At 36.4% G+C, this 27,039-nt stretch overlaps 1 protein-coding gene across 2 annotated transcripts in view; it reads left to right on the forward strand.

Annotated features, from left to right (window-relative positions):
* Positions 1 to 27,039, forward strand: part of UNC13C (unc-13 homolog C) — a 590,924-nt gene that overhangs the window by 232,363 nt on the left and 331,522 nt on the right. For both annotated transcript variants that reach the window (XM_058541619.1, XM_058541618.1), the window contains 3 exons: positions 6,533 to 6,611; positions 8,765 to 8,836; positions 20,499 to 20,718. In XM_058541619.1, the coding sequence (XP_058397602.1) occupies positions 6,533 to 6,611; positions 8,765 to 8,836; positions 20,499 to 20,718 (371 nt within the window). The remainder of the gene's footprint in view (positions 1 to 6,532; positions 6,612 to 8,764; positions 8,837 to 20,498; positions 20,719 to 27,039) is intronic.

Raw genomic sequence — 27,039 nt, forward strand, 5'->3', positions numbered from 1 at the left:
GAAGTCCCTGACTTTCTTCCTGGTCCTCAGGCTTCTCTGTCTTACTCTTTCCAGGTATTATTTCACAGATAAGAATCTTATATTTTAAACCAAAACCATGGTTTATTTAATATCTAATCTCTCTGATGTCAAGGACTATTCACTTGAACCTACACTTTTTATTCTTCCCTGCTATATGCCAGAGTTGGAGTGGCTGGGAGTAAGGGGGGAGGAGAGGAGAGAATCATGGCTCCGCCTTCTCAAATGGACTTCTCAGCAGCTGCATGGGTTAAAAGGTAAATATTTGTTACTGACAGAAAGAAAATACCTTTGGTTGAGATGGGGAGGAGGTATTTTCATCCACCTTATGGATCAATGAGTGTTATGTTCAAGTTTCCTTTGACAGGTAGGTAGGTGTTAGTTCATGTTACTCCGTGAGGAGGCCAGTACCAGTGGAGGGAATAGCAGAGTAAAAATAGACATGTAGGGAATAGTGTGATGTCCCTGAGGCTCTACAAGGAGTTCAGGATAACTGGAACAAGGAAGTAGAGGGAGAAGATGAAAGAGATGAAACCAGAGGGCAACCATACCATATTGGGATGTAAAGGGGTTTGTTCTATATATTGTAAGCAATGAGGGATATTGGGTATGAAAATGACATCTTCAGATTTGCTTTCTGGAAAAATCACTCTGTTGGCAATGCAAAAAGTGGGCTGGTAAAAAATCTAAGAGATTATCTAAGACAGTAAGGCCTGGAATAGGGCACTATCAATGCAGGGTGACAGATGCCAAAAATACCATATTTACCAATTCTACAACATACATTTTTATACATTATAACAAATTGAGATGCATCCTAACAATGCATTAAGAGGTGGTGTGTTAAAAACATTGGTAAACAAGCAGCAGTTGTAAGAGTTTCATTGCCTGCCTGTATGTCTACTTTGATGTTTTTGATAAGGTTGAGAGCCCACCAGCATCAAAATCTGCAGCATAGCTGTCTGCTTCTTGGAACAAAAGAGACAATAATGGAGCACTATTTTACATAATGCTAAATCACCAACGCTCTTGATGGCTTAAAGGACAAAATTTGGAAAAAGTCTCAGACATTGATAATTCTGAGTTGAAGAATAATTCTGAAAAGATGGACTCTGAATGAGAAGTTCAAAGAATAACAATTTTGTTTATATTTTCCTTTTCATGTATAGAAAAATACGATTGATATATGATAGAAATCTACACCATAGATGAAGTCAGTTTAAGAGGGCCCTTTCAATAAGTAAAAAATTTAAATTATAATTGCTAAGAAAGCCTGGTGTCAGAGATTAATCTTATTTTTTTCATAATGATATATAAACTAATGCTGTGTCTTATGACAGATGATGTCTTAGTTTTGATGAAATATGGAATCAAAAAATCTTCAGGAATTGATTAATTGGATGTGGGGAGTCAATCATCAGTTACACAGACACAGATACTCATTGTGTTGATGATAATGGAAATAAAAAGAGAAGGTGAAAAAAGAGAAAAGGAAAATATACTGAACAACATATCCTCATATGCAGCAGGTGAATAATTAAAGTATATAATGATCATCAGGAAAATTGTGTAAAAGTGTATTTAAAATATATAATGTTAATCAAAGAAAGCCAAACATATTAATGTTTACCATTAAGTAACTAAATAAATACAAAAAAAATTTCTTCAAAGTCTGAAAGAGAATATGGCTGTATTACAGGACAGGGATTTAGTATGATTCATTATTAATCTTTTATATTGCCTTAATGTTCTATAATGCTAAAAAAGATTAATTACATAGTCCTGCCTTGTCTTGGAAACATAGAAATAAACAGAAGCACTACAATTTGTTTTTTGGGGCCTGTAGTCTTTAATTTAACAACTCCTTTGGATATAAATGGAGTCTACCAGTTTTCTGATCTCTAATGGAAATTAGTCTATGAATATGAACAATTAACTGTCAACCATCCAGTTGTGGAAATAATGGGGCACCTTTGTTCCGTAATCAGAAAGTACTACCTTTAGAAAATCTACTTGATAGTTTTCATGCAATACTCTCTTGGTGCCTTCTCAGTGTTCTTTTTCAATCTGTATACATTTGGTATGTTATCAGATCAATTTTGGATTAAAATAAGTAAAAGGTGCTTACTCAGTAAAATCAGCTTTTGTCTCCTGTGTCTAAATATCGGTTTCCTTAAAAATTACAGAATATATGTCCCTTTGATAATTTGCATTGTGTTTGTTCCGTAACAAGATGATTAACTGAACCTGAGTCAGGGTATATACAATATACTTTTATATCTCAGATTTTATTAAACTCAGTAAAATCTTTTTAATATAATTATGCAAAGAACTAAGAAATAAACAAAACCATGAAAATATTATGACTATGTAATTGAACAAATGTTGAATTAGAACACATTTCACTTAATTTAGCCTATAAAATTATGTCCATTTTGTCAATTATATGTGATCATTGATTTTCCAGATATTCCCATAGATTTCCTGATGTTTTTATCCCATTTATAATGTCTACATTCTAAAAGCCTCCTTTTTCCTAGGAAGACACTTAAATAGCTGGAGAGGAACCTCTTGGGGAGGATTGGGAGTGTCTTTTACAGTGATACAGGGTTTCTGATCTGAAGTACTCTCTCGGAATACATTAAAAAAATTTCAAATACTGGCAGCATCTCTAGATGAACTGGGACTGGCCTCTTATTTCTTCCTACCAAAAGATATTATTAGTTATTAAGAACATGAGGTTTGAGATAAGACAATCCTGCAATGGAAGTTAAGCTCTGCCACATACTTCTAGGCCTGGGTAAGTTGCTTAACTTTAGTTTCACTGAAGGGATTAATCATAAGCCTCAGCTCATATTCTTGTTGTAAATGTGGAATGATCCAATCATGTAAGCAGTAAAGCATGGTAAACTGTAGGGCTTGGGTTCAAATTCTGACGCTGCTAACTCTGACTTAGAGAATGACCTTGGGGATGATTCTGAACTATTCTGTGCCTCCATTTCCTCATTTATAAAATGAGAGAAATAATTGTACTTATACCTCATTTAATTACTTGAGAATAAAATGAGATAATACGTGTAAAGTTTGGCTATAACTGTTAGCATTATATCTGGCTCCTGGTAAGCACCCATAAATATTGGCTATTGTTAGCTAGCTTCCTGGATACAATTAGGGACAGCTCAGTTCAATCATCTATACCAAAAAGGGCTGAAGTCAAAGAGCTTCTTCCCTAGAATCAGATCTCACCTTCAGAATTACTTGTCCGCTATTGCCTGTGTTGATGACTCCCTCTGACCTCCTCATCGTTGAGCCTACCTAGTTCCTTCTGGATTTTAACTAATATCCATGAACTTGACCTCTTGCCTGGAAAGTCAATGATTTATTTACCTACTGATATTTACAGTCTTCACCATTTTTTGTTATTTAATCTGTCTCACATCTCTCTTGGTTAAGAAGCGTCTCAATAAATATTACGAAAATATTTTATATTTTGTAGCGCTTCACAGTATTTACCAAGTACTTTTCTATTCATGAGGTGAGACCATTAGGGCAGTTTTTTTTTTTTTTTTTTAAGATTCAGGTTTACAATAAAAGCTTTATTACTGCTTGATGAATAAGCTCATGAAAGTATATGTTTATACAAACTTCTAATAGTAATGATTAAAATGTAAAATTATAAGGAAACACAACCTGATAAAGAACATTTTTGAGGCTATCTGTGAAGGTTAAGAGAACATTTTTATTGCATTACAATTTTATAAATTACCATATATAGGTTAAATTAAATTAAATGACAAACTCAGAGGAGACAGAGATGAATTTTGGATCCACGTCTTCTAACGTGGGCTCATTATTCTGTAATGCTCAGGTTTGGCCTGGGTCTTTGGATATCTCTATTCTGATGGGACAAGCATAGGGCCCAAGAAAATGTATCCATGTAACTGATTCCTGAATTTGTGTGTGTATAGAGTTGCTCAAGATCCTAGCTGTGCCTGGGAATTTGAATTAAGTTTCATGAGAAGAAAAACATAAAGAAAAAAAATCATTATTGATATGAAGAAAACACACAACTCATTTATATAACATTTTGCAGTTTATAAATCATTTTCTCAACCATTATCACAATGGAATGTGTTTCTTTACGTAGTTATTAAAGTCACTTTATGTAGGAGTCAAAACATTTCAAAACATTGGAAGGCATCTAGTTAGTATGATTGCCATGTAATGTGGTGAAAAGACATTTATTAATGTACACTTCATGCCATTATTAGTTCTGTTCACAGATGGGAGAAAGTAGAAACTGCTTGGAATCAGAGCCTTAGATTGGAGCAAATGAAACTGGAAAAATCCTTTTAGGAACCCACTCACATAATCCTTTTCCCATACATTTGATGTTTGGGATGTGAGCGGTCAAGCATGAACTGGCAGGGAGAGGGAAGAATACGGAAAGAGGGTAGGAGGGAAACAAAAAGTTACGCTGATAGAGTATTTGGTTCACTTTCTGAAGATGGTTATTGAGAAGAAGAAAAAACAGGTTCATTGCCCTTTTCCCCTTCTTGACTCTGCAGTTTCTTGCAATTCATAAGAGCATGCCGCCAATGATTCTTTTTTGTGACCCCAATACTTGATCTTCGACTGTCACTGTAACTATTACAGCCCTTGTCCCAAAGAGTGTCAGCATGATGCTGGGCAATGATAGAAACTGTATTAACTCTTTTCTCATAGGATCAATATGGACAGAATCTTAAATGTCGTCTCCCCCTACCACACACACTGTCTTCCCTCCTATCTTTTCTCCTTCCCCTTTCTTCTTTCTTGATCTCTGCCCTACCTTTACTCTTTTCCTGTATTGTATGATCTAAACTAAGGGTAACTTTAAGTTGGAGTGCCTGACCTTAAGTATAATTTGTTCATCATTGAGTTTAACACATCCATCTTACTCATGTGCAATGGTTTTAAGAATTCACATGTATTACTGCATTACTCCTCATTTTCAAACACATAAGTTATGGAACTATTACTTTTTATTTATTAACATTTTATCTTTATTAATATTTTGCTTTTAATACTATTTTACGTGAGTTGTGTGATGCATTTAGTGAATTGTCCAAGATCACCAAGCTAGTAATTGATAACAACTAGAAGTACTAGAGTTAAGACCATGGCTATTAAGAAACATCCAATAAGACAAAGGCTTCCCTTTACTAAGCTAAGCAAGAACAAAGAGGCCATCTCTGTGTCAGTGGAAAACTGGACTATAAAATACTGATAACCCATTTTTGGCTGTTGTAGCCTGTTCTAATGGCAGAGCTAACTAGCTAACGCCCAGAGATAGGAATTGTGTTGTTTCTGGTGAAAAAGCTAACTCTGAGCTAGAGGTTAGCAAGAGTTTTGTAGTTCAAGTGAGCATAAGCAGAAGTTATTATCAGTGATTTTAGCACCTTTTGGGTTGCATAAAAAGACTAGCTTTGATGCAATAAAAAATCAAATTCAACGCGTTAAACTCATTTTTAAGAAATGTAATTAGTAATATATTTTAAAATTATTTTAAACAGCAAAAATGGAACATGCTTATTATAAAAACATTGAACATTATCAAATTTATAACATAGTGAGAGTCTTCTCTTTTTCTCTCATCCAATTTCACTCCACAGAGGTAACTATGGTTATTAATTTGGTGAATATCTTTCTAGATATTTTTTGTGCATAAATAAGCATACACACATATATTAGACCATATTAAACTTGCTAATGTTCAAACTTGCTTTTTCATTTAACATATTATGAGTATTTTTTCATATATACACATACATATTTACCTCATTCACTTAATTATTACATTCTTCCCATTGTATAATACACTGTAATTCATTTAATCAATATACTATTGCTGAATATTTAGTATACCTAGCTCTTGTTGCTATCACAAAAAATATTGCAATGAACATCTTTGTACAACAAATTATTTTCTTGTGCGTTTATCTGTGGATAAATTCTGATAAGTGGAAATTCTAGTATTAGGGTAATCACTAGTATTTTAAATGTGTCTATTGATCTTTGGATGACACTTTGAAGTTTAATCTGTGAAGACACAACGCACTCAAAAATGATATTTTTATAATAAAAGTAATTCTTTACCATTGCAGACCAGAGGTTCACCAAAAATGGTTTGGTTCTGTTGCTTCCTGGAGGTACAAAGTCCCATATACCCAAGAATTTTGATTATTCTCTCTGTGATACTGACAGTAAAACAGTGTGTCAAACCAGGCCATGTATATTTTAAAGTTTCAATATGTGCAACTATCCAAGAAGGCAAGTGACCACTAACTGGTAACTGGAGTCTCTCCTTCTCACTGGACAAGGTCCCGGAGTCTGCGATCTTTGCTTCTTCGTGAACCAGTTGAAAACCATAGTATCCATTAATCTTTTTCACAGCCTTTTTACTATGAACAGTGGAATTTTTCTCATAAGACGTCAATTCCCATTGAAATTGTTGCTTCTTTTCCTCTTTCAGGGCTGGGCGGGGACTTTATGGGATCGACAGTATGCCAGATCTCCGCAGGAAGAAGACTTTGCCTATTGTACGAGATGTGGTGAGTCACTCCTGTTTAATTCTCTTTGATTGCATATATTGTCTTTTTCTTTATTAGATGTCAAATCGTCCTCTAATTAAATGCCTAGCCTGTAAATATTTCATAGAATAATACATACAAGAAGCTAGATTCTAACAAGTATTATATTTATTATTTCTTTAGAACCTATTAGATGGAGGAAATAACTCTAACCTTTTGACAACTTTTGATATTAGCTGAAATTACAAACTGAATTAAAATGACCCTATAATTGAGCGAAAAGAAGTCACACAGCGTGACAAGTGGGCTGCTGCAACTGGGCTTTGATGTATTCAGTGTTATGAATGGCCACGAGTTTAATTTGCAGTTAAAGGCTTGGTTTGGAATTCTTTGCCTTAGCCCAGCAGACTTTAATATTTTATAAAACAAGCAGATAATATTAATCAATTCTTTATTCTATTAAGATCAAGTCTATCCAAATTAATAAGCTATTCCACTATTTAAAGAAAACCATGGCTGCCAAGTCATTAAAACTTTTGCGAGCCACGGACATAACTCTTGATAAGCCATGCTCTCCTATAGTGAAATATGCTAGGGACCACTTAGAGATGCGAAGCGTTGAAAATGATCTGTATTGGATTATAAACACAAATAGCATTGAAAAAAGTGTTTTCTATCATCCACAGTGTCTTCACATTTTTCTGGAAGCATCTTCTGAATAGTTTATGACATGAAAACGTATTTTTCCCCAGAGAAAACAAAATTTCCCTTTTAGCAGCAATGTGCACAATTTCTTTATATCAGTAATTTTTAATTTTGCTGTGAAAACCTTGATCTGAAGGCCATCACTTTAGTTTTAAATTAGGAAAGATAGAATCTTGACTGGAAAGATCTTATACTGGAAAACACGACGTGTCTTTATGATTAGCTCAAATTCCTGCCATTATAATGTGGACATTATTTTAAAGTGTTAGGCTTATTTTACATCATTATACTCTTTTCTCACCTTTCTTATGTCTAATCATTTACACTTTGTTTCCTCTGACATTTGGAATCTTCAGGCCATGGTAAGTGATTTTCAATTTATTTAATTAATATTTGCTAATCTCAAATGCACACTGCACTTATTCATGGGATTAAAAAGGGGAAGATGGGGAAATAAAAAGGCAGAAACAGACAAGAATAAGAAGTTTGGGTTCTCCAAGAATTTAACATCTAGTTCAATTCTGAAAGACAGACCAACTTATGTAAACAACAGGTGCAAACAGACTAAAACATAACTTTATGGACACTAGTTGTCAGAGATGGAAGATCATCTTGGGTAAGCCTTTGGAGGTAAGCCCTCTATAGGTTTACAGGGTAAGGGTAGAGATGAGTGGGAGTGGCTTCCCCACTTAGGACTGTGCTGAACTTTATTTGGGTGCATGGCTTTGTAGCTCCAAGGAGATATATTTAGCATTATTCCACTATGACTTCCCTTTGCTCCTAATGCGAGAGCAGGTTTAATTTTCCCATGTAGAACTTCTGATTCCAAAGTTCTCTACAGCACTCTCAAGCTTATTATATTGTATATGTTTCAGGTAGGAACGGTATAGTGGTTCTATTTTATAGGGGAAACTAAAGGGATTTGACTCTTATTTAAAATCACCTAAGTTACCAATACTGAATGAAGAAAACAAATCTGGATATAATGATTCTCAATTGATAAAATGGACACTTGGAAGAAAATGTCCTGGAAGAATGTTCCAGAGAACTAAGAGCAACTCAGGAACCATCTAGCTCCAACTGTGATTCAAAGCCATCACACAGATTACCTGGCTCTGTATCAATGGTCACGTCTTAGGAAAGAATGTGATCACGACCACCTTGGGGAAAAACAATGTTCTAGAACTCTCTTGCTAGCCTGGAAACCTTGGGCTGGTCATCTGCCTTGTCTGACCTCAGTTTTCTCATCTGTAAAATGTAGAGGTTGAATCTGATGATCTAAGGGGCCTTTTTCAGCTTTAATGTTCTATGATTCCACATTCAGGTTGAGGTGGCTGACTACTGAAAATGGCAGGTCCCTATTGACTAAAACATGAACATTGATATTCTTACATTTTCACATTCTGCTGAACAATATGTACATAGCAGCCACCTCATGTACTGATAACTCATAATTCTGTTTGTTTTAGACTCTGGCTGCCCGGAAATCTGGACTCTCCCTGGCTATGGTGATTAGGACATCACTAAATAATGAGGAACTGGTAGGTGCAAAGTCAATTACTAACTATGTATTGATCATAGTCCAGGGGAAAAGCATTTTTCTTGGGCCATTCATTTGTAATGTTCATTCCAATGTTCTAGGAATAACTGGGAGAATGCAGAGAGTCTGGCTTTAGACAAATGTCCTCAGGGCCTCAGCTTCACTATCACACAAATGATCCTCTGCTGCTCAAATATTCATGCACCTTCTCGTCTTTACAAATGCTATTCCATCCTAACACAGTTGACCTCTTATTCTCCCCCTCAAAAAGTCCTGCTAAATTTTTACATAGTTAAGTTTTGCCTCTTTTATGAGGCTTTCCCAAACACCCTCCTCCTCCTCTTTTGGCTGAATTAGTAGTTTCCTCCTCCGGGCTTTTCTAGCTTTTAATCACGACCTCCATAGTGTAGTATGGGTAAAGAGTGCAGGCTGCCTGGCGTGAGGCCCGTCTGTACTAGTAAATTAGCACTGTTATACCTGGCAAGTTATGTAGCTTCTCGAGCCTGAGTCCTCTCATCTCTATAGTGAGGTAATAATAAGATATAGGATTAAGGGAGTGAATACATATTTAACACTCAGCATAGCCTAGGGTAAACAATAAATATGAGCTGCTGTTTTTATTATTTTTATATTACCATTAATTTGATTATTTTGCATAAGCTTTTTTTTTTAGACTCTGTTGTCCTTGAGGGTAGCACTATACTTTGTTGTTCTTGTTAAATATTTCATCCCTCTTGCTTAGTACATCGTCTGGCCTGAGGTAGATGCTTTATAAATTCTTGTTGAATGAAAGAACCAACATGATTAGAAGATACAAGTAGGCTGCAAATATCTAGGTCAGTATTCTTAAATTTGGCTCATTAGAATCACCTGGGGGAGCTTTAGAACATATCGAGGCCTGGGTCTCACTCCCTGTGATTCTGATTTAATTGGCTTCAGGTGTAGCCTTGGTATAAGGGGTTTAAAAAAACTGCTAGGCGATTCTAATGTGCCGTGGATGTTATGCCATGGTAACTGCAGTCTGCACAGCCACTCTCCTGGGGCTTTTACTGGAGACAATTTGTCTGTGCCCTCCCTTACGGGAACTAATATACTCTACCTTTCTCAATTTTAGTGACATTGTCATTCTTACATAAAGAAATTTTGCCAATAATATTACCTTACTTGTTATAAATTTCTATACATTTGACATCATTATTTGTGTTTATATTTCTCCTTCTCTTCTTCCTGTCATTGTGGTCTTCCACCCAAAAGCCAACCTTTCCTAGGTCTCTATCAGCAAACGTTCCCCATCCCAACAGAGGTCACAAAAACAATACGTGTCCATTTGAATATCTTGGTCTACAGTAAGTTAAAACATTTTCTGTTGTGCCACAGATTAAGAAAATGTGGCTGGTTTCCCAATGTCATATTTTTATCTATTAGATTTATGATGCCATGTAACATCTTGGGTATAGTTTAGATATAGGGAAAGTAAATATCCTCTGATATATGAGAAAGCCCCATATTGCTTGCTGAATCGAAGTATCTAGTCTTTTGCTTTTGAGGAAATAGTCAAGCCAAGTGTTTTTATTGATAAACTCCTACACTATTCCTTTCTTATATTTTAAAATATCCTATTTGGTTTGAACCACAAATATTCATTCTTATGAAAAGTTAACAGGAAAGCAATAGAAATTACAAGAATGCTACTACATTTTCTGAGGCCCTGAACAGGGAGCATACCCTCACTTTATGGTTGAATTAGCTCCTGATCTTCTTTCCATCAACTTAAAAAATATCATTTTACTTTAGTTTCAGAAGGCCTATGTAAAAGACTTTTTTGTGTGGTTGTTGGATGGATGAATAGAGTCCATCAGCTCCTTCTAAAATTCATAAAACTCATTTCCCTTGGGCCCATGTCTCAAAAAATAAATGAAATATGACTTCTGTACAACAGGCACATTAAATATCACTTTTGACAAGCTGTCACATTAAGTTGTTACATGGGCAACTAACATAAATGTTGAAGCGAATAATTTCTACTTCCTGGTGCTGAAAGTCTTCCTAGGCACCCTCAATGTGAAAGCATGAAATATTTGCCTTTATGTGAAGAAAAATGGCTTGACCATGTGGAAAATGTTGAGTGGTAGCACTTCTATTTTAATTAAAGAGACTTATGATGGTAAAAACTCAGTTATCTCTTCCAAAGAAGGAAAGGGCTCTAAAGTCTGAAGCAAGGTGCCAGCGGACAGCAGCACAGCCTCCACTAACACCCTGTTGGCAGTGGGTGAAGCACTGCCAGGTGCCCCATCCATCACCAATTCCAGCTCACTCACAAGGAGCTACTAGGGGTGATTGGGAATCTCAGTCTAATAAGTCCTTAAGGACTTCAGTTTCTGAGCACTTCCATCTGGTTTAATAACACAAGAAGGAATAGCAATCTAGTCTCTATGTGCTACAGCAATGGTCTGCCTGGGACTATACGGCCCAGCTCTGTATTTGCTTTCACAGAGTGATAGTTTCCTAGGTATGGACCCAACAGTGTGTCAATCAAAGTAGACCCATTCAAGAATTCTACAAATGTTAATTGACTATCTACTATGTGTCAGTCATTGTTTCAGATTCTGCAAATAAGGCAGTGAACAACTCAGCTAAAAATCCCTGCCATCATGAGGCTTATAATATAGTGGGTAGGGATCTGAGATATTATGTTTTGTACCCACTGTTGCTACAGGTCATGATGGAAGGTTCTACAGGCAGGAGTATTTACATTAAGACAAGCTTAGGTGAGGGTTAGGGGAAACTCAAGTAGAGTGAGAAATCCAAATCACTAAACTGAGAAGGGCTTCCACAACCCTGTTCTTTCTATCTGGGTTGATGACTCTGTTTAGGGGGCTGGTCTAATGGCATGCATCCCAAAAGTGTCAATTCTCAGTGAGGGTTAGTTTGTCTAGGAGAGTGGGGGTCTTTCTTCCAGTAATAGGATTCAGGCTCAATAAAAGCAAATGACAAGAACTAGATTTGGAAGTAATCGGGAGACCTATTCCTAGCATGACACTAGAAAGATAACATGGAAGGAGGAAGCAGATCAGAACATCTGTCTGATGCCTGGGGTTCAATGCGGAAGCTGCAGGCCCACAGAACACCCAGGTACTCTGGAGCTCCTGCTCAGGAGCAGGAACCCTTTCAAACCACATGAATGAGTGTCGAAGTGATATGGGCGTAAATTTGAACCTCAGCTCTACCTCTTACTACCTTTAAGAACTTGTTTCTTATCAATACCCTTTGCCTCCCTGAGACTTGTTCACCTCATCTGTAAAATGAAAGTAATAATACTTATCTCACAGTTTGTGAGAATTGAAAGAAATGTCTTGCCAGACAAAAGAGTCTTACTAGACCGTCAGGTGGCAGTCAGGACTTGCGATCAGGATGGAAAGTACATGTTGAGTCCAATGCCTCTTGCAGGTGAAGGTCATATTCCAGGGAGTACTAATATGGGAATGAGCGGTAATGATGTCAAATTTAAAGATTCTCTCTTGTTTAAAAGTATTGCTGTTGGTCCTGCTTCTTTCCTTCTTAAAGAGCGCAGTCTTTGGAGAGATAGATGTTGGTCCAGCTCCACCATTTACTAGCTGTGGGACCCTGAGCAAGTAACTGAAATTCTGCTGGCCTTGATTTTCTCACACATTTGCTAATTATATAAGATTTTTGCATCTATGTTCCTAAGTAAAATGGTTTACAGTTTACTGTGTCCTTGAACAATTTTGACATCAATAGTAAACTAGCTTCATAAAATAAGTTGAGAAGCTTTCCTTTTTGTCACTTCTCTGGGATGGTTTGCATAAAGTAAGTGTTGCTATACCTTAAAAGACTGGCAAAGCTGCCTCTGAAACCATCTTGTAATTTTTTTTGAGGGTGGTTGTTTGACTACTGAATCAATTTATTTAATATAATAATTCTATTCAGGTTCCTTAAACATTTGTTCTTGAGTCAATTTTGATAATTTATATTTTTTCCAGAGATTTGTTCTTTTTTTCTAAATTTTCAAATTTAATACCATTAAATTATTCATGTAATTATATTATGATTTATAAAAGCTTGTGCTGTTTTCATCTTATCATTTACTTGCATGTTTTTTCTCATTTGTTAAATCAGTATTGCAAGAGGTTTCTCTGGCATTTGTTTTGTTGACTCTGTAGTGTTTGTTTTCTATTTCGTTTATTTCTGTTCTTGTCTTGTTCAGATACATCCTCTTCTCTCTTTGTGTATTTCCTGAAGCTACTTTTCTAACTTATTGAGTTGGATATATAGTTGATTAATTTTGATTGTTGTTATTAACTATTGCATCGATACAAAACTATTTACAACATGAGTGAAGGCAATAAATAACAATAATACAAACAGCTATGTATCCATGACTTAATCTTAGAAAGAAAATATTTCCATTCCTTATGTATTCTTTCCTTGTTTTCTTTCCCCTTCCAGACTTCAAAGATTTTATGTCTATTTCCTTGCTTTTATTTGTTTTTCCCATACTTGTACACTATAACTTAATTTCCCTTTTGTCTTTTCTAACATATACATTTAAAGCTATTCATTTTCCTCTCTGTACACTTTAGCTGTATCATACACATTTTGATATGTAATGCTTTCATTGCTTTTGAGATATAATCATTTCATAAATGATCCAATGATTAATATATTGACTCATCAATTATTTAGAAAATATTTTATTTAATCTTCCAAAGATAGGTCTTATGGGCTTTATTTTTGTCACTGCATTGTGTTCAGGACCTGGACTGTATATTCAGTCTAGCATTCAATTGAGCATTGTTTTATGGCTTAGTGCATAATCAATTTTGCAGATATCCCATATGAGCTTTTTCTTTTGGGTACTCAAGTTTCAGGACTTCTATATTCCTGATAAATTGTTTCTTTCAACTTTTGCTAATAATATTATTGATCTCTTAAATGCTTTTTCCTTAACATATATTCTGTGTAATATTAATACAGCTGTACTAGATTGATTAGGTCAGTATTTCCTTGATAGAACTTTTTCTAGGCCTTTCTTTAAATGTTGATGTGTTTTATATGTATCTCATAAAAAAAACGTAGCTCAATTTTAAAATTCACTTTGAGAATTTGTCTTTTTATAGGTGAATTCAATCCACTTCCATTTATAATAATATATTTGTGCTTTGTTCTTTTACTTGTAAAAATTTGCTGTGCCTCTTTTTTTTTTTTTTGCTTTATTTCCTTTCCAAGCTTCTTTTGTGTAGACTGAATTTTCTTTATTTTCCTTCTTCTCCATCAAATAGACTAAAATTATCTATACTGTTTCTTTTAATATAGTGGATATATTTCTTAAATGTTTGATAAAAATATTTTACTTTTCAAATTTTAAAGTTAATCAATAATTCTGTCATGCAAAAAACATAAAGGTCTGAAAATGTTTAAGTTCTCATTACTGTCTTCAATGCCCGCATTAGGTAGAAGGAAAGTCGAAATCTCATGTCTCAAAGTGGTCTGAAAACCCCAAGTTTCCTGCCCAAGGAGTTTAACCAGACTCCAAACATATCCCTTGGGTTTCCACGGAATCAGCTTGTGTGATTCTGGCATTAAGTTTCTTTTTTTTATTTCAAGCACCTGGGGAATCTATTTCTTTTGAGTTCTTCTATATATTAAAATATTTTTTCCAACACTTCTCTAGTAGGCTATATCAACTTAGCCTGCCATGTCACCAGATCAGTTTTCCAAAATGTAAAATGATATACTAATATTTCCAGAGGGCTGTTGGGGGAATCAAATGAGATCATGAAAAGAAAGCACTTCAGTCATTTTTGACACATAAGTATATAGTAATTATTAGTTATTAATTTTATTAACTACTTTTATCACATAACTGTCCATGGCTCCATGATTGGCTTTGCTTGGTTACGCAGGGGGACAGTAGAATGGGGTCCCTTTAAGAGGGATGGTCCCCCACTTTACCCTCTCTCCCTTTTACAACATCCTAACCCTTCTTCCTACTCTTTCATGGCTTCTCTCAGAAGATTTATAAGAACTCAGTCTCTATACCAAGTGGTAAAAGTTAGATCTTCCCCATTAAATAGCTAGTTTCTCCCAGTGAAGGAATTCATATAATGTTTGGCCTTTTATATATAATAAATTACTCATCTCTCACCACTTCCATTATTTATAAATACATTTTCACTGAAATTTTGAATTGGTGAAAAAGTAATACTTATAATATATAACAAATCTATCTGAATTTGTCTTCAGATCATGTTCCTTGTGATTACAGAGGGCATATCCTATATCATACTCTCCTTGAATTATTGAATCATCCACTTTAGCATTGCTCTGCCCTCTTTACTTGGACTCACCCCATAAGTTACTTGGGTCAATGATAATTAGTATCTGTTATAAAACAGTACAAGTAAAAATAAGTTACTTACAGTCTTCCACCAATAGGCACGTAACTTTTAGTCTCTGTTTGAACTTTCTACCACAAACAAAATTTTACCTGAGTAATTTTAGCTTCTACAGTCAATCTTATGTGATGATTATTCTGATGAATAAATCAGCCCTGAAATTATGTCTGTTTTTATACACAAGAACTTAATCTACTGTTGTTCTGGCCATGTTTATAACAAATTTAAAAGGCCACATTGTACATAATCTTTGCTCTGCAAATCTTCCTGATGCTTTTGTCCAGAAATAGTAAAATGATACCTTCAGGACAGCTAATAGATTTTTTTTTCCAAAAAAGCACACCTCAAGTACGTGAAAAATGCCTCAAAACAAGAAACATATTTTTTCTCAGAATTATCAAAATGTGACTTTTTTTTTTTGAGTATAGGAAAGAAATGGGTTACATAATCCTATGAGGGAAACCCACAGGATGAGGAGGAAAAGAAAACTTCATTAGGGGAAAAAGAGAAAAGGTATATGGCAAATGGAGGCAAAAAATATTTGTTCCTGTTATAAATATTAACAGTTGGTAGATTGGAATATTGATGGTCTAAATATGCTAGTCATTGCCCTTGGCAGGAGGCCTGATTGCTTTATTTCTTGGACTCCTTTTAATTTCCTCTTATAGTTACGAATAGAAAAGGGAATTCATTTCCTTCCAGTGTCCTAATTGTTCAAACAGTGATATATTAGGGCAACTCACTTTAAATTCCAGTTTCTTGGAGCAGAAATTTTTAACAAAATATTTGTCTAGAAGATGAGCATCCTCTCCTTTGTAGTCCATAGATTGTACCTGGCTATAAAGGCTTATCAGAGTGAAAGCATTTCTTACCCTGCTTTCTACAGATTAAAACAGTGTCTACACGCAATAAAAAGTGCCTTATTTTCTGGAATCACTTCAGTAACGTCAAAATAATGTTTATTGTTTTCTTTTTCTTATTGTGAAAGTCTTACGTCCTGTCTACAAATAGAAAAGAATACTGGAATAACACACATCTAACCATGCTTAACTTTGAAAAATTAAGTAACTTACTTTTAATTTTAGTGCTTTCTTGGTTTATAAATTATTTTTCCAATGAGCATGCATTTTATTATAATCATAAAATACATTTTAGAAAATAATATATGTTTGTTTAGAAGATTTGAAAATTTTGTAAGTATTTAAAATAGAATAGCAGCAAGTCTCCCAAATTGCTGAATACACTCTGTTCTTAGATCCTAACCTCATAATTCGGACTCTGCTTGTTCTTGGAACCACCTTCTCCTAGGCTTTACCTAGGCCAGAGACCCTCTCTTGATAACATACCCAGTCCCATCCTTTCACTTCAGCTAGGATGCTATTAGCTGTATCTAATTATCTTTCTACCTATTCTAAGTGCTACATTAAAAGAAAAATTTTCTCTTCCCTTTAATCCAACTCCTATTGGTGACTTACAGACTTTCATTTCCTGTAGTCCATGGCTAATTTTAGGATTTCCCTTTGTTTTTTCTGTGTTGCTTTCATTCATTGCCCCCCACCCTATCTTTTTGCCTAATTCCACAAAAATCCCCATGCTCTCTGTCCTTCTTGTAATCTAGTTTGATCTGGTCTCCTTTTGCTGCTAAGAAAGCACCTTTTTTCCCCAAGATGCAGTATTCCCCTGAGATGTGAGAATTCCCTCTTATGAGATGTATTTTTACATGCTTTCCCTAGCTATTCATTTGCTGAGTTTCTAAACTGACCATCATTTCATCTTACACTTTGCTGGAGTAAGAAATGTTTTCATATGTGAGCGCCGGCCCCGTGGCGTAGCGGTTAAGTGCACGTGCTCCGCTGCTGGTGGCCTGGGTTCGGATCCGCGCACGCACCGACGCACCGCTTCTCTGGCCATGCTGAGGCCATGTCCCACATATGGCAACTAGAAGGATGTGCAACTATGACGTACAACTATCTACTGGGGCTTTGGGGAGAAAAAAAAAAAAGGAGGAGTATTGGCAATAGATGTTAGCTCAGAGCCGGTCTTCCCCAGCAAAAAGAGGAGGATTAGCATGGATGTCAGCTCAGGGCTGATCTTCCTCACAAAAAAAAAAAAAAGAAAGAAAGAAATGTTTTCATATGTCGTTTATTTTAGGGTAATTTTCAGCGTTGATTAACACATGCTCATGTCCCAAAAATCAAGAATGAAAAAGACTCATACTGTCATTTCCCTGAGACTGGGCATAGACACCCTCCAATGAATTATCCAATGTTTTTCTCCAGCTTCTATAGCTTTTAAATGTTGAAATTTGTTTTAATGCCCCATTCAATTGATTTTCTTTCTTTTTTTTTTTTCTTTTTGTGAGGAAGATCAGCCCTGAGCTAACATCCATGCTAATCCTCCTCTTTTTGCTGAGGAAGACCGGCTCTGAGCTAACATCTATTGCCAATCCTCCTACTTTTTTGTCCCCAAAGCCCCAGTAGATAGTTGTATGTCATAGTTGCACATCCTTCTAGTGCTGTATGTGGGACGTGGCCTCAGCATGGCCGGAGAAGCAGTGCATCGGTGCGCGCCCAGGGTCCGAACCCAGGCCACCAGTAGCAGAGTGCGCGCACTTAACCGCTAAGCCACGGGGCCAGCCCTCAATTGATTTTCAATGTGCTGTCTAGTAAATTTTCCATGTTTCTTATTTTTTGAAGTTAACTTCACTTTCTCTTTTCGTGAAATGATCATGGCTCTTTAACAAAACCAAACCAAACAAAATGTTTCAACAAAATCCTCTCAGCAGTCTATTGAGAACTGTTTTTTATTTGCTTTCTTCCATCCTGTTTAATTTTTTAGCAAATGTTCTTTATATGTATTATTTCTATAGCCTAAAGATTTAGAGGACTGACTGTATATCACTTGAATTCAATTAAAAAAAAGGATGTAGGAGATTAGATAATATGTATCAATAATTTAATTAATCTTAAACTATATGGATAAATTCATGTTCAAAAACAACCCCTTGCCCATCTCTGCTTTTGAAGTTCATACGTATTTCTTACTTTTCCTGTGTTCAGTAGCAGACTCTGCTCTAGTCCCACCTAGTGTTTCACTGAGTTAGAATTGTTATTTTTCCCCTACTAAGGCAAACAACAAATTACCTGATGCAAATGCAAATATAACTAAATTCCTTCCTTATTCTTTTTTTGCTAAACCAAAAATGCTATATTAAACACATAGACACACACACCCTATGCCCCACAGCCCAGCTAGAACAGGAAACTCTCTATGGAATGCTGATGGAAAATCTGTTATGCCAAGAATCATCCAATTCACTTTAATGATATTGAAGATACCCACTTTGGTAGGCAGTAAAGGGGAAGCAAAGATGAATAATACATGCTCCTAAAAAGAACTAAAAAGAAATCTCAATAGTTCTTTGCAAGACAAGACATCTTCATTATGAAATGAAGCCAAGAGATTTACTTTGCTCAGGCTATCTTTATTGAAAAGTCGTAGATCCAGTTGTTCTGTCTGGAAATACCCCATTTGAGTAATTCTCATATTTGTTCATAGTACTGCTTGGTAGAATCACTCGAAGTATAAAGAGATTTGATTAGACCCTTCTGTAGTAGCAAGGCTGGATCTGGCTGTTGAAAAGATAAAAAAAAAATTTTTAATAAAGCTTAACTCCCTGGCAGGGAACCCCCCCCAGGACCATTACCAAACATATTCTGGGAAAACACATAATGAGGAGAATGTACTAACAAAGGGAAATACACTGTCACCATATGGTGGAATTATAAAATAATGGAAGGTTGGCCATTTCAACACTGTGAAATTTAAGAGTGATTAATGCAAAATATAAATGTTTCCCTTCTAGCATTACTTATCAGCTAGGCTCCTACAGGATTTATGTAAATATTCATTCATTATGCATCAGGGAGTTGTGTGAAATTATCTGTGAATGTAACCTCAGAGAGTGCTAGTCTTTCTCTCAGGAAGTCACCTGCAAAGTGGGATATGAGAAGCATAGAGAAGGACTCATCCAGACAAGTCTCTTTTCTATCAGCCTATGGTTGTTTCTTGAAAATCCACTATCAATACTAATACTTAGTATTTATGTGGTGTTTTGAAGTCTATGGAATGCTTTCGTTACCACCATACAATTTGATCTTCAAAATAATAACGTAGATAGTAAAGGAGGAAAGTGAGGCTTAGAGACCTAGTCTCTCTGTAGATAACAAGACTTTTAAGTGGCAGAACATAGATTCATTTCACAAAAAGTGTATTGCACCCTTATTATGTGCCAGAGACAATGATAGGCACTATTTAGGCACTAAAGAGAGAAATATGGCAGACAGCTCCTGCCTAAAGAAGCCCATTTTAAATGTCGTGTGATCGGGCCTATCCTAAGGAACTGAGGTCTCCTGGCTACTCGTTCAGTGGAATTGTCCACCCCACCAATGGCTTGTCATTAGAAAGTCCTTCCGTGTGCTGTTAAAAATGATTACCCTTTAAAATATAAATCACCATGCCACATTTAACCTTTATCTACTACCAATGTTTTCTTTTGAATTAGTTGATGAGCTCCTTCCTACAGGATAGGTGATGAAAGCAGCCCCCTGCAGAAAGAACTATAGAAGAAGCCTACATTGGGGCTGGGGAGAGTTGAAGTGTCAGGGAGGGTACAGAGCCAGGGAAGATAGACCTGGGTATGATACGAAAGAGGGGTGGGGATGTTTCTAGGGTCAGAATTGAAAATACTTTCCATCTACTTCACAGTTTTACCAAGAATCAACTAAAACCAAGGATGGTAATATAAATTTATTTTTTAATTGTTTTCAGAGCACCTATCTCAAGCCAGAGACTAGGATAGCCTCTGAGGGTTGATAAAGCTTTGAGCAAGATGTTCATCATCCTTTCCTTCTTGGAGTTTGCAGTATAGCAAGGACATAGACATTATCAAGTAATCAGAGCTGTACACTGCTATAGAAGAAGCTTGCACAACAGCGGAGCCCAGTCCAATCCAGAAGATGAGGGAGTTCTTTGTACTCCAATAATTAAATTGGGCCCTAGAACACTGACAGAAGAATGAGTGAGCTGAGTTATTGTGCTTACTGTCAGCACTTAAATCAGTAATCAAGGGACTCTCTCAAAATAGCATTTTCAGGGAAAAGTGATAAAATGGTTTGTGTTATCAAATCTGCTGTTTTTCAAATCCGCTGACTTGGCTTGTGTTGGTAACTTCTCTCTTCTTCACAGAAAATACATGTCTTCAAGAAGACCTTGCAGGCTTTGATCTACCCCATGTCCTCCACCACCCCACACAATTTTGAGGTCTGGACGGCTACAACACCTACCTACTGTTACGAGTGTGAAGGGCTCCTGTGGGGCATTGCCCGGCAAGGCATGAAGTGTCTGGAGTGTGGAGTGAAATGCCACGAAAAGTGTCAGGACCTCCTGAACGCTGACTGTTTGCAGAGTGAGTACTCGGTTAGGCTGAAGAAGTGGGTATGCAGAGCCTGCCTTATCCTGTATATCTTCGGGTTAGACCTCTTCAACTCTTGCTGTTTTCAACGAATCCTACCCACTCCCTGCTACCGCTACACAAAGATACACATGCTACCCATCAAGTCATATCGTTAATTATGCATTCCTATAGTGTTGAACTCGATACCTGCAGATTCCTCAGAATGAGTACCTGGAGTGCAATCGCACTCTCATCAAGTAGAAAACTTCAAAGTGACTTCCAATCTATTTTCTCACTCTTACCTCATAATAGCCCCATGTGATAAGTGGGAATATGTTGAAGTCCTGTTCCTCAAACAGGGGCTAAGGTACACCGCTGTGATTACAGCAAGTGGAATTCTTTTCCAAGACACTGAGGTGCCTGCATCAGGGAGCCATATTCTTCTTCAGCCCCCGCACAGGCCTTGGAATTGGGAGGTCTTGTGTTTGAATGTCAGACAAATTCAACTTACTAGATATGTAACCTTGGCAAGTTTTTCAACTTCCCAGTGCTTCATTTTCCTCCACCAAATAAATAGGCATAATAAAATTTATCCCAGAGGGTTGTTGGGAAGACTAAATGAAATAGTCTCTGCTAAGACTCAGGCGCATAGTAGACGCTCAAGGAATATTAATGGCCTCCCCATCCTTTCACACTTCTGAATAAGTACATGTCACTTTGACCTTCATGACAACTTATCTTAAATTTTCCATTTCCAAAAAACTCCTTTGTACTGATACTTTGATTAGGTCCAGAAATGTCAAAACATCATACTCCAAAATACATATTGTTGACTTTTCACTGTTGCATTTGTTTCATCATATCTGCTGACCTTAAATTACTAAAAAAATTGACAAAGCAATCTATTTAAGCATGGATTTTTGTTTGCAAATAATATATTTTTTTCACTTAAATATTGTCGCCTCTGTTTATTGTTTATATAAATACAATCAATGTAAGGTGCATGGGTCGCCTAAAATTGAAAGGGAACCAAGAAAAATGTCAAAATAAAGATTAAATCAGAAATTTTACCACAGCTGGTTTTTGCAGTAAGTCACACACATTCTACAGTTTTTTCTATCTGATTGATATTTTCCCTATACAATCAGTTCAGATAGAGGCTGTTAATAGTGGTGAATGCATTTTTCTTTTTTGTGAGGAGATCAGCCCTGTGCTAACATCTGCCAATCCTCCTCTTTTTTTTGCTGAGGAAGACTGGCCCTGGGCTAACGTCCATGCATATCTTCTTCCACTCTATATGGGACGCCGCCACAGCGTGGCTTGCCAAGCAGTGGGTCAGTGCGCACCCCGGATCTGAACCGGCGAACCCTGGGCCGTCACAGCTGAGCGCAGGCACTTAACTGCTTGCGCCACCGGGCCAGCCCCGTAGTGAATGCATTTTTAAAAATCAAAATAGGTAGCATCTGTTCTTTGAAAAATAAAATGTATATTTAGGAATAACTGCTTAAAAGGAAGGGGGATTGACTCAATATTACTCAGCCAATTTACTTGCAAAATCTCATAATCTAATTAAAATTCAGTTCACTTGTTTAAAAAATGAATTGTAAACAGGCTTCTTAAGAAATAAGCATATTAGGGCAGTGACATTTAAGAATACAGATAGGAAAAATATTGCCATCTAGAAATAAATGGCTTGAATCCCTTAAAGAAAAAAATGATGCCGATCATACCTAAGAAACGCGTTCATTTTTTCAGTCTTTTAGAGAAGAGAGATGCCACCCATTCATTAAACTTTAGAAACATTTTCATAATCTATTTCCATTTCTCAAGACAGCATGTATTATTTGATATTGGTCAAATAAATTAGGCAATTTTTCATTGAGGTTATTCATTAAAATGCACATGTAAATTAGAACAATCAAAAATAGTGCAGAAAAATAAAGGTGGGTATGTATGTCCCAAGAAGGGGGTATTTTCTTTAATATTACCTCCTTCCTTTTTCCCTAATGTCAACACTCACACCAAACAGAAAGAGATTTTGCAAGTATATCAATTCAACTTTACTACTTTCCACAACAACTATAAATAAAATTTGAAATTCTCCCTGCAGCATCAGTGACATTTCCTTAAGAAATTTCTTTTTATTGCTTTAATCAAGAAATTTGCAATGGTGACAACTTGTGTAAAATGCTTCCATGCATGCCAATATTGGAAGAAAAGGAGAGAATAAAAAGTTAAGAAAAATCGGAGTTGGAAGATATAGCTAATGCAGCCTCCTATAGATATAAGGATATTCTATGATTTCCTTCTCAAAATGGTCATTCAATCTCTGTTTAAACATCTCCAGGGAAAATTTGACACCTTCACAGGCAGCTTGATTCATCATTAGAAAATTCTAGCTTATATCTTAAAATTTGAACCAAGACCTGCCTCCTAGTAACTTCTAGATTTGGCTTTCTTTAAGCCAAATCTTACCTCTGGAGAAAATATTTAATAAACTGACTTCCATTGTATATGACAGTTTTTCAAAAACTTGCAAATGATAGTCTTCTTCAGGTCTGAGGGTCTAAAACCCTCATTATTTTGCTAATCCTTTTCTGAAGTTATGCAGTCTATTAACATACACATACACACTCAGAAAAAAACAAAAGGAAAAAAAAAACACATGTGGTCTGACCATGACTCATGCAAAAGAGAGAGTATTACAGTTACTTCAAATTGACTTGAGTTTGGTATTTCCTTCCCTTCAAGTGTTGGGTCTGTGACTTACACACTTGCAGTCGAGTGAAATCAGGTCAGGTGACTGTAAGATCCCACTCATTGCTCCAGAACTTCCCTGCAGGATCAGAGGTGCATGGAAATATCAAGTTCCCCAAACAGCCTCATCTCAGCTCTTGTCTAGCTGATTTTACTTGGTGGTGCTTCCTACACTTTACAGCCTTCCTGGCCCAAGGCTGACGGCCATGTAGAGTGGTAGATAGAACCAGAGAAGAGCAAAGGGAAACAGAAAGATTAATCACTGAGAAAAGGGAACTGATTTATCCTTCCCCTCTCAGTTCCAGGCCAGTGGCAGTAGCCAGAGTCCACCTGATTTTTCTTTAATTAACTCAATTGTGTCCTGCTATTTAAAAAAGGCATTTCATTCTTTTTTGGAAATAGCATTTGGTGGTGGAAGAATTGAATTGTAGCTAATGGAGGAGCCGTTTGTGACCCTGAATGATGTTAATATAAGGAACTTGCCATGACAGTTATGGTAGCAGTTTTAAACTAGTAAAAAACGATGTGTTGGCTGGGATGAGGTTGTACGCAGAGTGAGACACACGTAGAGAGAGATCATGTGTAAAGCATTTTCCTTGTTATCTTTTCAAAGTAGAAAAGAGACAACTTTAGAAATTGGAAAAAATATGCAAATAATCGTGGTCCTTAACTCTGTTGGCCTGTACTACCTTACACTTCTCCAAAGAAGGAATCCCAGAGGCCCACTGGGATAATCCCAGAATAAACATTCTGCCTAATTTTAATTCCTAACTGGAAATTTCAAGTACCCGCACTAGAACAGAAAGTAGTTCACCAAAAGTTCAGGAAGGAGCATTTTGTTAGATGTGTTCTTTTGTTCTGTGTGTTTCCTACTAACATTATGTTAAGCTTATGTATCCTCATTATTAGCCATCGCAAATTTGTAACGTTAACAAAATATGGTTAGTGCACTCCTGTCTGCAAACTAGATACTGATTCTCTTTATTCTGTATTCGTATTACCACATTTTGCAACCGTGATGTCTTACGATAGTCAGTGATTTGTATATATTGAGCAGCTATTGTGGATGGGAGCTTTATTCTGGGCTTTCTGAGCTCAAAAGAAAGTAATCAATGTTGTCTTTGGACTCAAACGTATTTTCTAAAACTTATCTTAGATGAATAGATGTGAACACATATCTTGGAAACTTTTGACATTCTACTCTTTCAACAGCAGCTAAACAAAATATACTTGCATAGTGAATACTCAGGAAACTTTGAAGAAGGATTCTGTGTGCCCCCTGCCATAGGGTGGAGAGCAGAGTCTTTTTTTCCCCAGAACTTAGCCCACATTTAAGCACAGTTAGTTGCCTAATAAATGTTGGTTAAGCAACAAATGAGGGCATGAGAACTGCAGTGAGAAATAGCATGTAATGATTTAAAGATCATTCTTCAGTAGAACCGTAGATTTTTTAGGGGAGACTTTGAGATCAGTGGGTTGGAGAACCCAATCTACTGACTTCACTGAGTCCAGAGAATATAGTATCTTGTAAAAAAGAATTAAGTGGATGTTATAAGTGGGTTAGAACCCAGGTCTCTGAACTCCCAGCCTAGTGTCTTCTCCTAATTTATAAAGAAATATACAAAGTTGACTCTAAGGGAAAAAATGGAAAGTTGTTGAATTTTATTTTTTGTACTTCTCCACTTTCCTATCTGGTACCCCTGTCTTTTAGACAGTCTATGCTGCCCAGACTTTGGCTTCACAGAGCTTCCTGTTATGATGACTCCTCATGGCCTGTCCTCTATGGCCAACTCACCAAACTTGGAGTATACACCCATCACAACGTACTTCTTGAATTGACTTTTCAACAACACTAAGGAGGAAATGATTTGATAAGTTAATTTGGATAAAAGTGGAATCAATAGTTAAGTTACTTTAATACAATGGTTAATTTCTTAACCCAAAGGAATCAACTAGTAATGGAGCATTTTCAGATGATAGGGTAGGCTTCTGTAGGGGGACAAAAAGAGTGAGTATGCCTTACATAACGCCATAGAAGAAGTCAAAATAACATAAGCAATGGACATATATCTACATCTTTATATATCATAGTCCTGTGCTATTTGAGAAAGATATGGTTTCTAATCCTACCACCACTGGAATTTTCAAAACCTCTCTGAGCCTCATTTTCCACATATGTGAAAAGAGTTAATAATACTTGTCTATGCCCTCCAGCTAAAGACCACCAGGAACACATCCGTAGTTTTAAAAGTTCGGTTTATTATCGGTTTCTACAAAGGGGAATGCATACCAGGGTAAACCATAGGACGTCTCGGTAAGAGGGTGTTAGAAAGCAGAGGTTTGCTCTGGCTTGGGTGTTGTCTTGAAGTGAGGACAATTCTATGACTGTGTATGTAAAAAAATCTTATCTGCAAGGAGGGCAGACTAGAGTGAGGCTGATGGCTATATTTAGTAAAGAAACAGGGGTAAATGACAATAGTTAGGAAAGGGGATGTTTAGTATTTTGTGGTTTGTACAGTGACCTTGTTTTCATCTGTGCTTAGACAAAATTATAAAGTAGACTAGTTTGTCTCACTTCCATACTGTCACAGAGTGACCACCTGTGAGGTTGCTGTCTGTGAGCTTGCTCATGTCCACCAGGAGGACTACGTGGTCTGGCTGTGAGCGCCAGGTCAGCTTCCAACACTGTGAACTAGCTGTAAGTGTCAGCCAAGATTCTCTCAGAGGCTATTTAAGAAAAGAGAAATAGAAAGAAATCTCGTGTTGAAGTTTTTCTTTGTTTTATCTTCTTTCATTGTTTTTTTGAAAAGGACATGAAGAAATCTATGTAACTAAAAGTGACAAGAACAAAAAGATCTTTCCTCTTTCCATCTCTCCCTTGTTTTCTTCTTTTTTTCCTTACGTAGTAAAAATATTTTTGAAATTAAGCACTTATATATTTTTTTTAACAATTGATTTGTTCCCCTAATCCTTATAAATAGTTTTTGACTCTGAAATGACTGGGGAATTTTGAGAGTGTATCTAGATATTGCTCATGAGATGTAATAGCTTTGACATACAGTTGTGAGAGTGCGTTACCGATTTTGTCTTCTTTTAATATGCAAATCTTTCCAAACTTTTTTCTAAAAGTTTGCATTTGCCAATAACGGGACAACTGAATATGGTGGGTGTGTTATGGGTGGAGGAGGAGGAAAGGCGGATTTTTGCTGTTTGTTTTTGAACCCACGCCCACTGACAGTGAAATCACTTTGTAAAAGGTGGCAATTCTTTGAAAGGGGGTTACCTGCCCACTGTCGGAGATGGGCCACCTGCGAGAGTGGGAGATGATGCTATGCTAGGTCTGTGCTCCTCCAATTATCCTTCTGTTAAACGTCAGTGCTTTGTTGTTTGTAAGAAATCGTGTAGTGTGTAGCTTTGATTTTATAAGAAAGAGGAGGCGGCTGACTTGAAGACTGGGGGAGTTGCAAGTCTGCTCCTTGAAAAGACTGAAGACGTTAAAAGAGGAGGGTTAAGATTGTCTTGGATATAAAGCAACTAAAGGGAAAGGGTAGCAAATGCCAACTACATGCCAACTAC

Source organism: Diceros bicornis, chromosome 5 (genome assembly GCF_020826845.1).
Source record: "Diceros bicornis minor isolate mBicDic1 chromosome 5, mDicBic1.mat.cur, whole genome shotgun sequence".
Taxonomy (NCBI): Eukaryota; Metazoa; Chordata; class Mammalia; order Perissodactyla; family Rhinocerotidae; genus Diceros; species Diceros bicornis.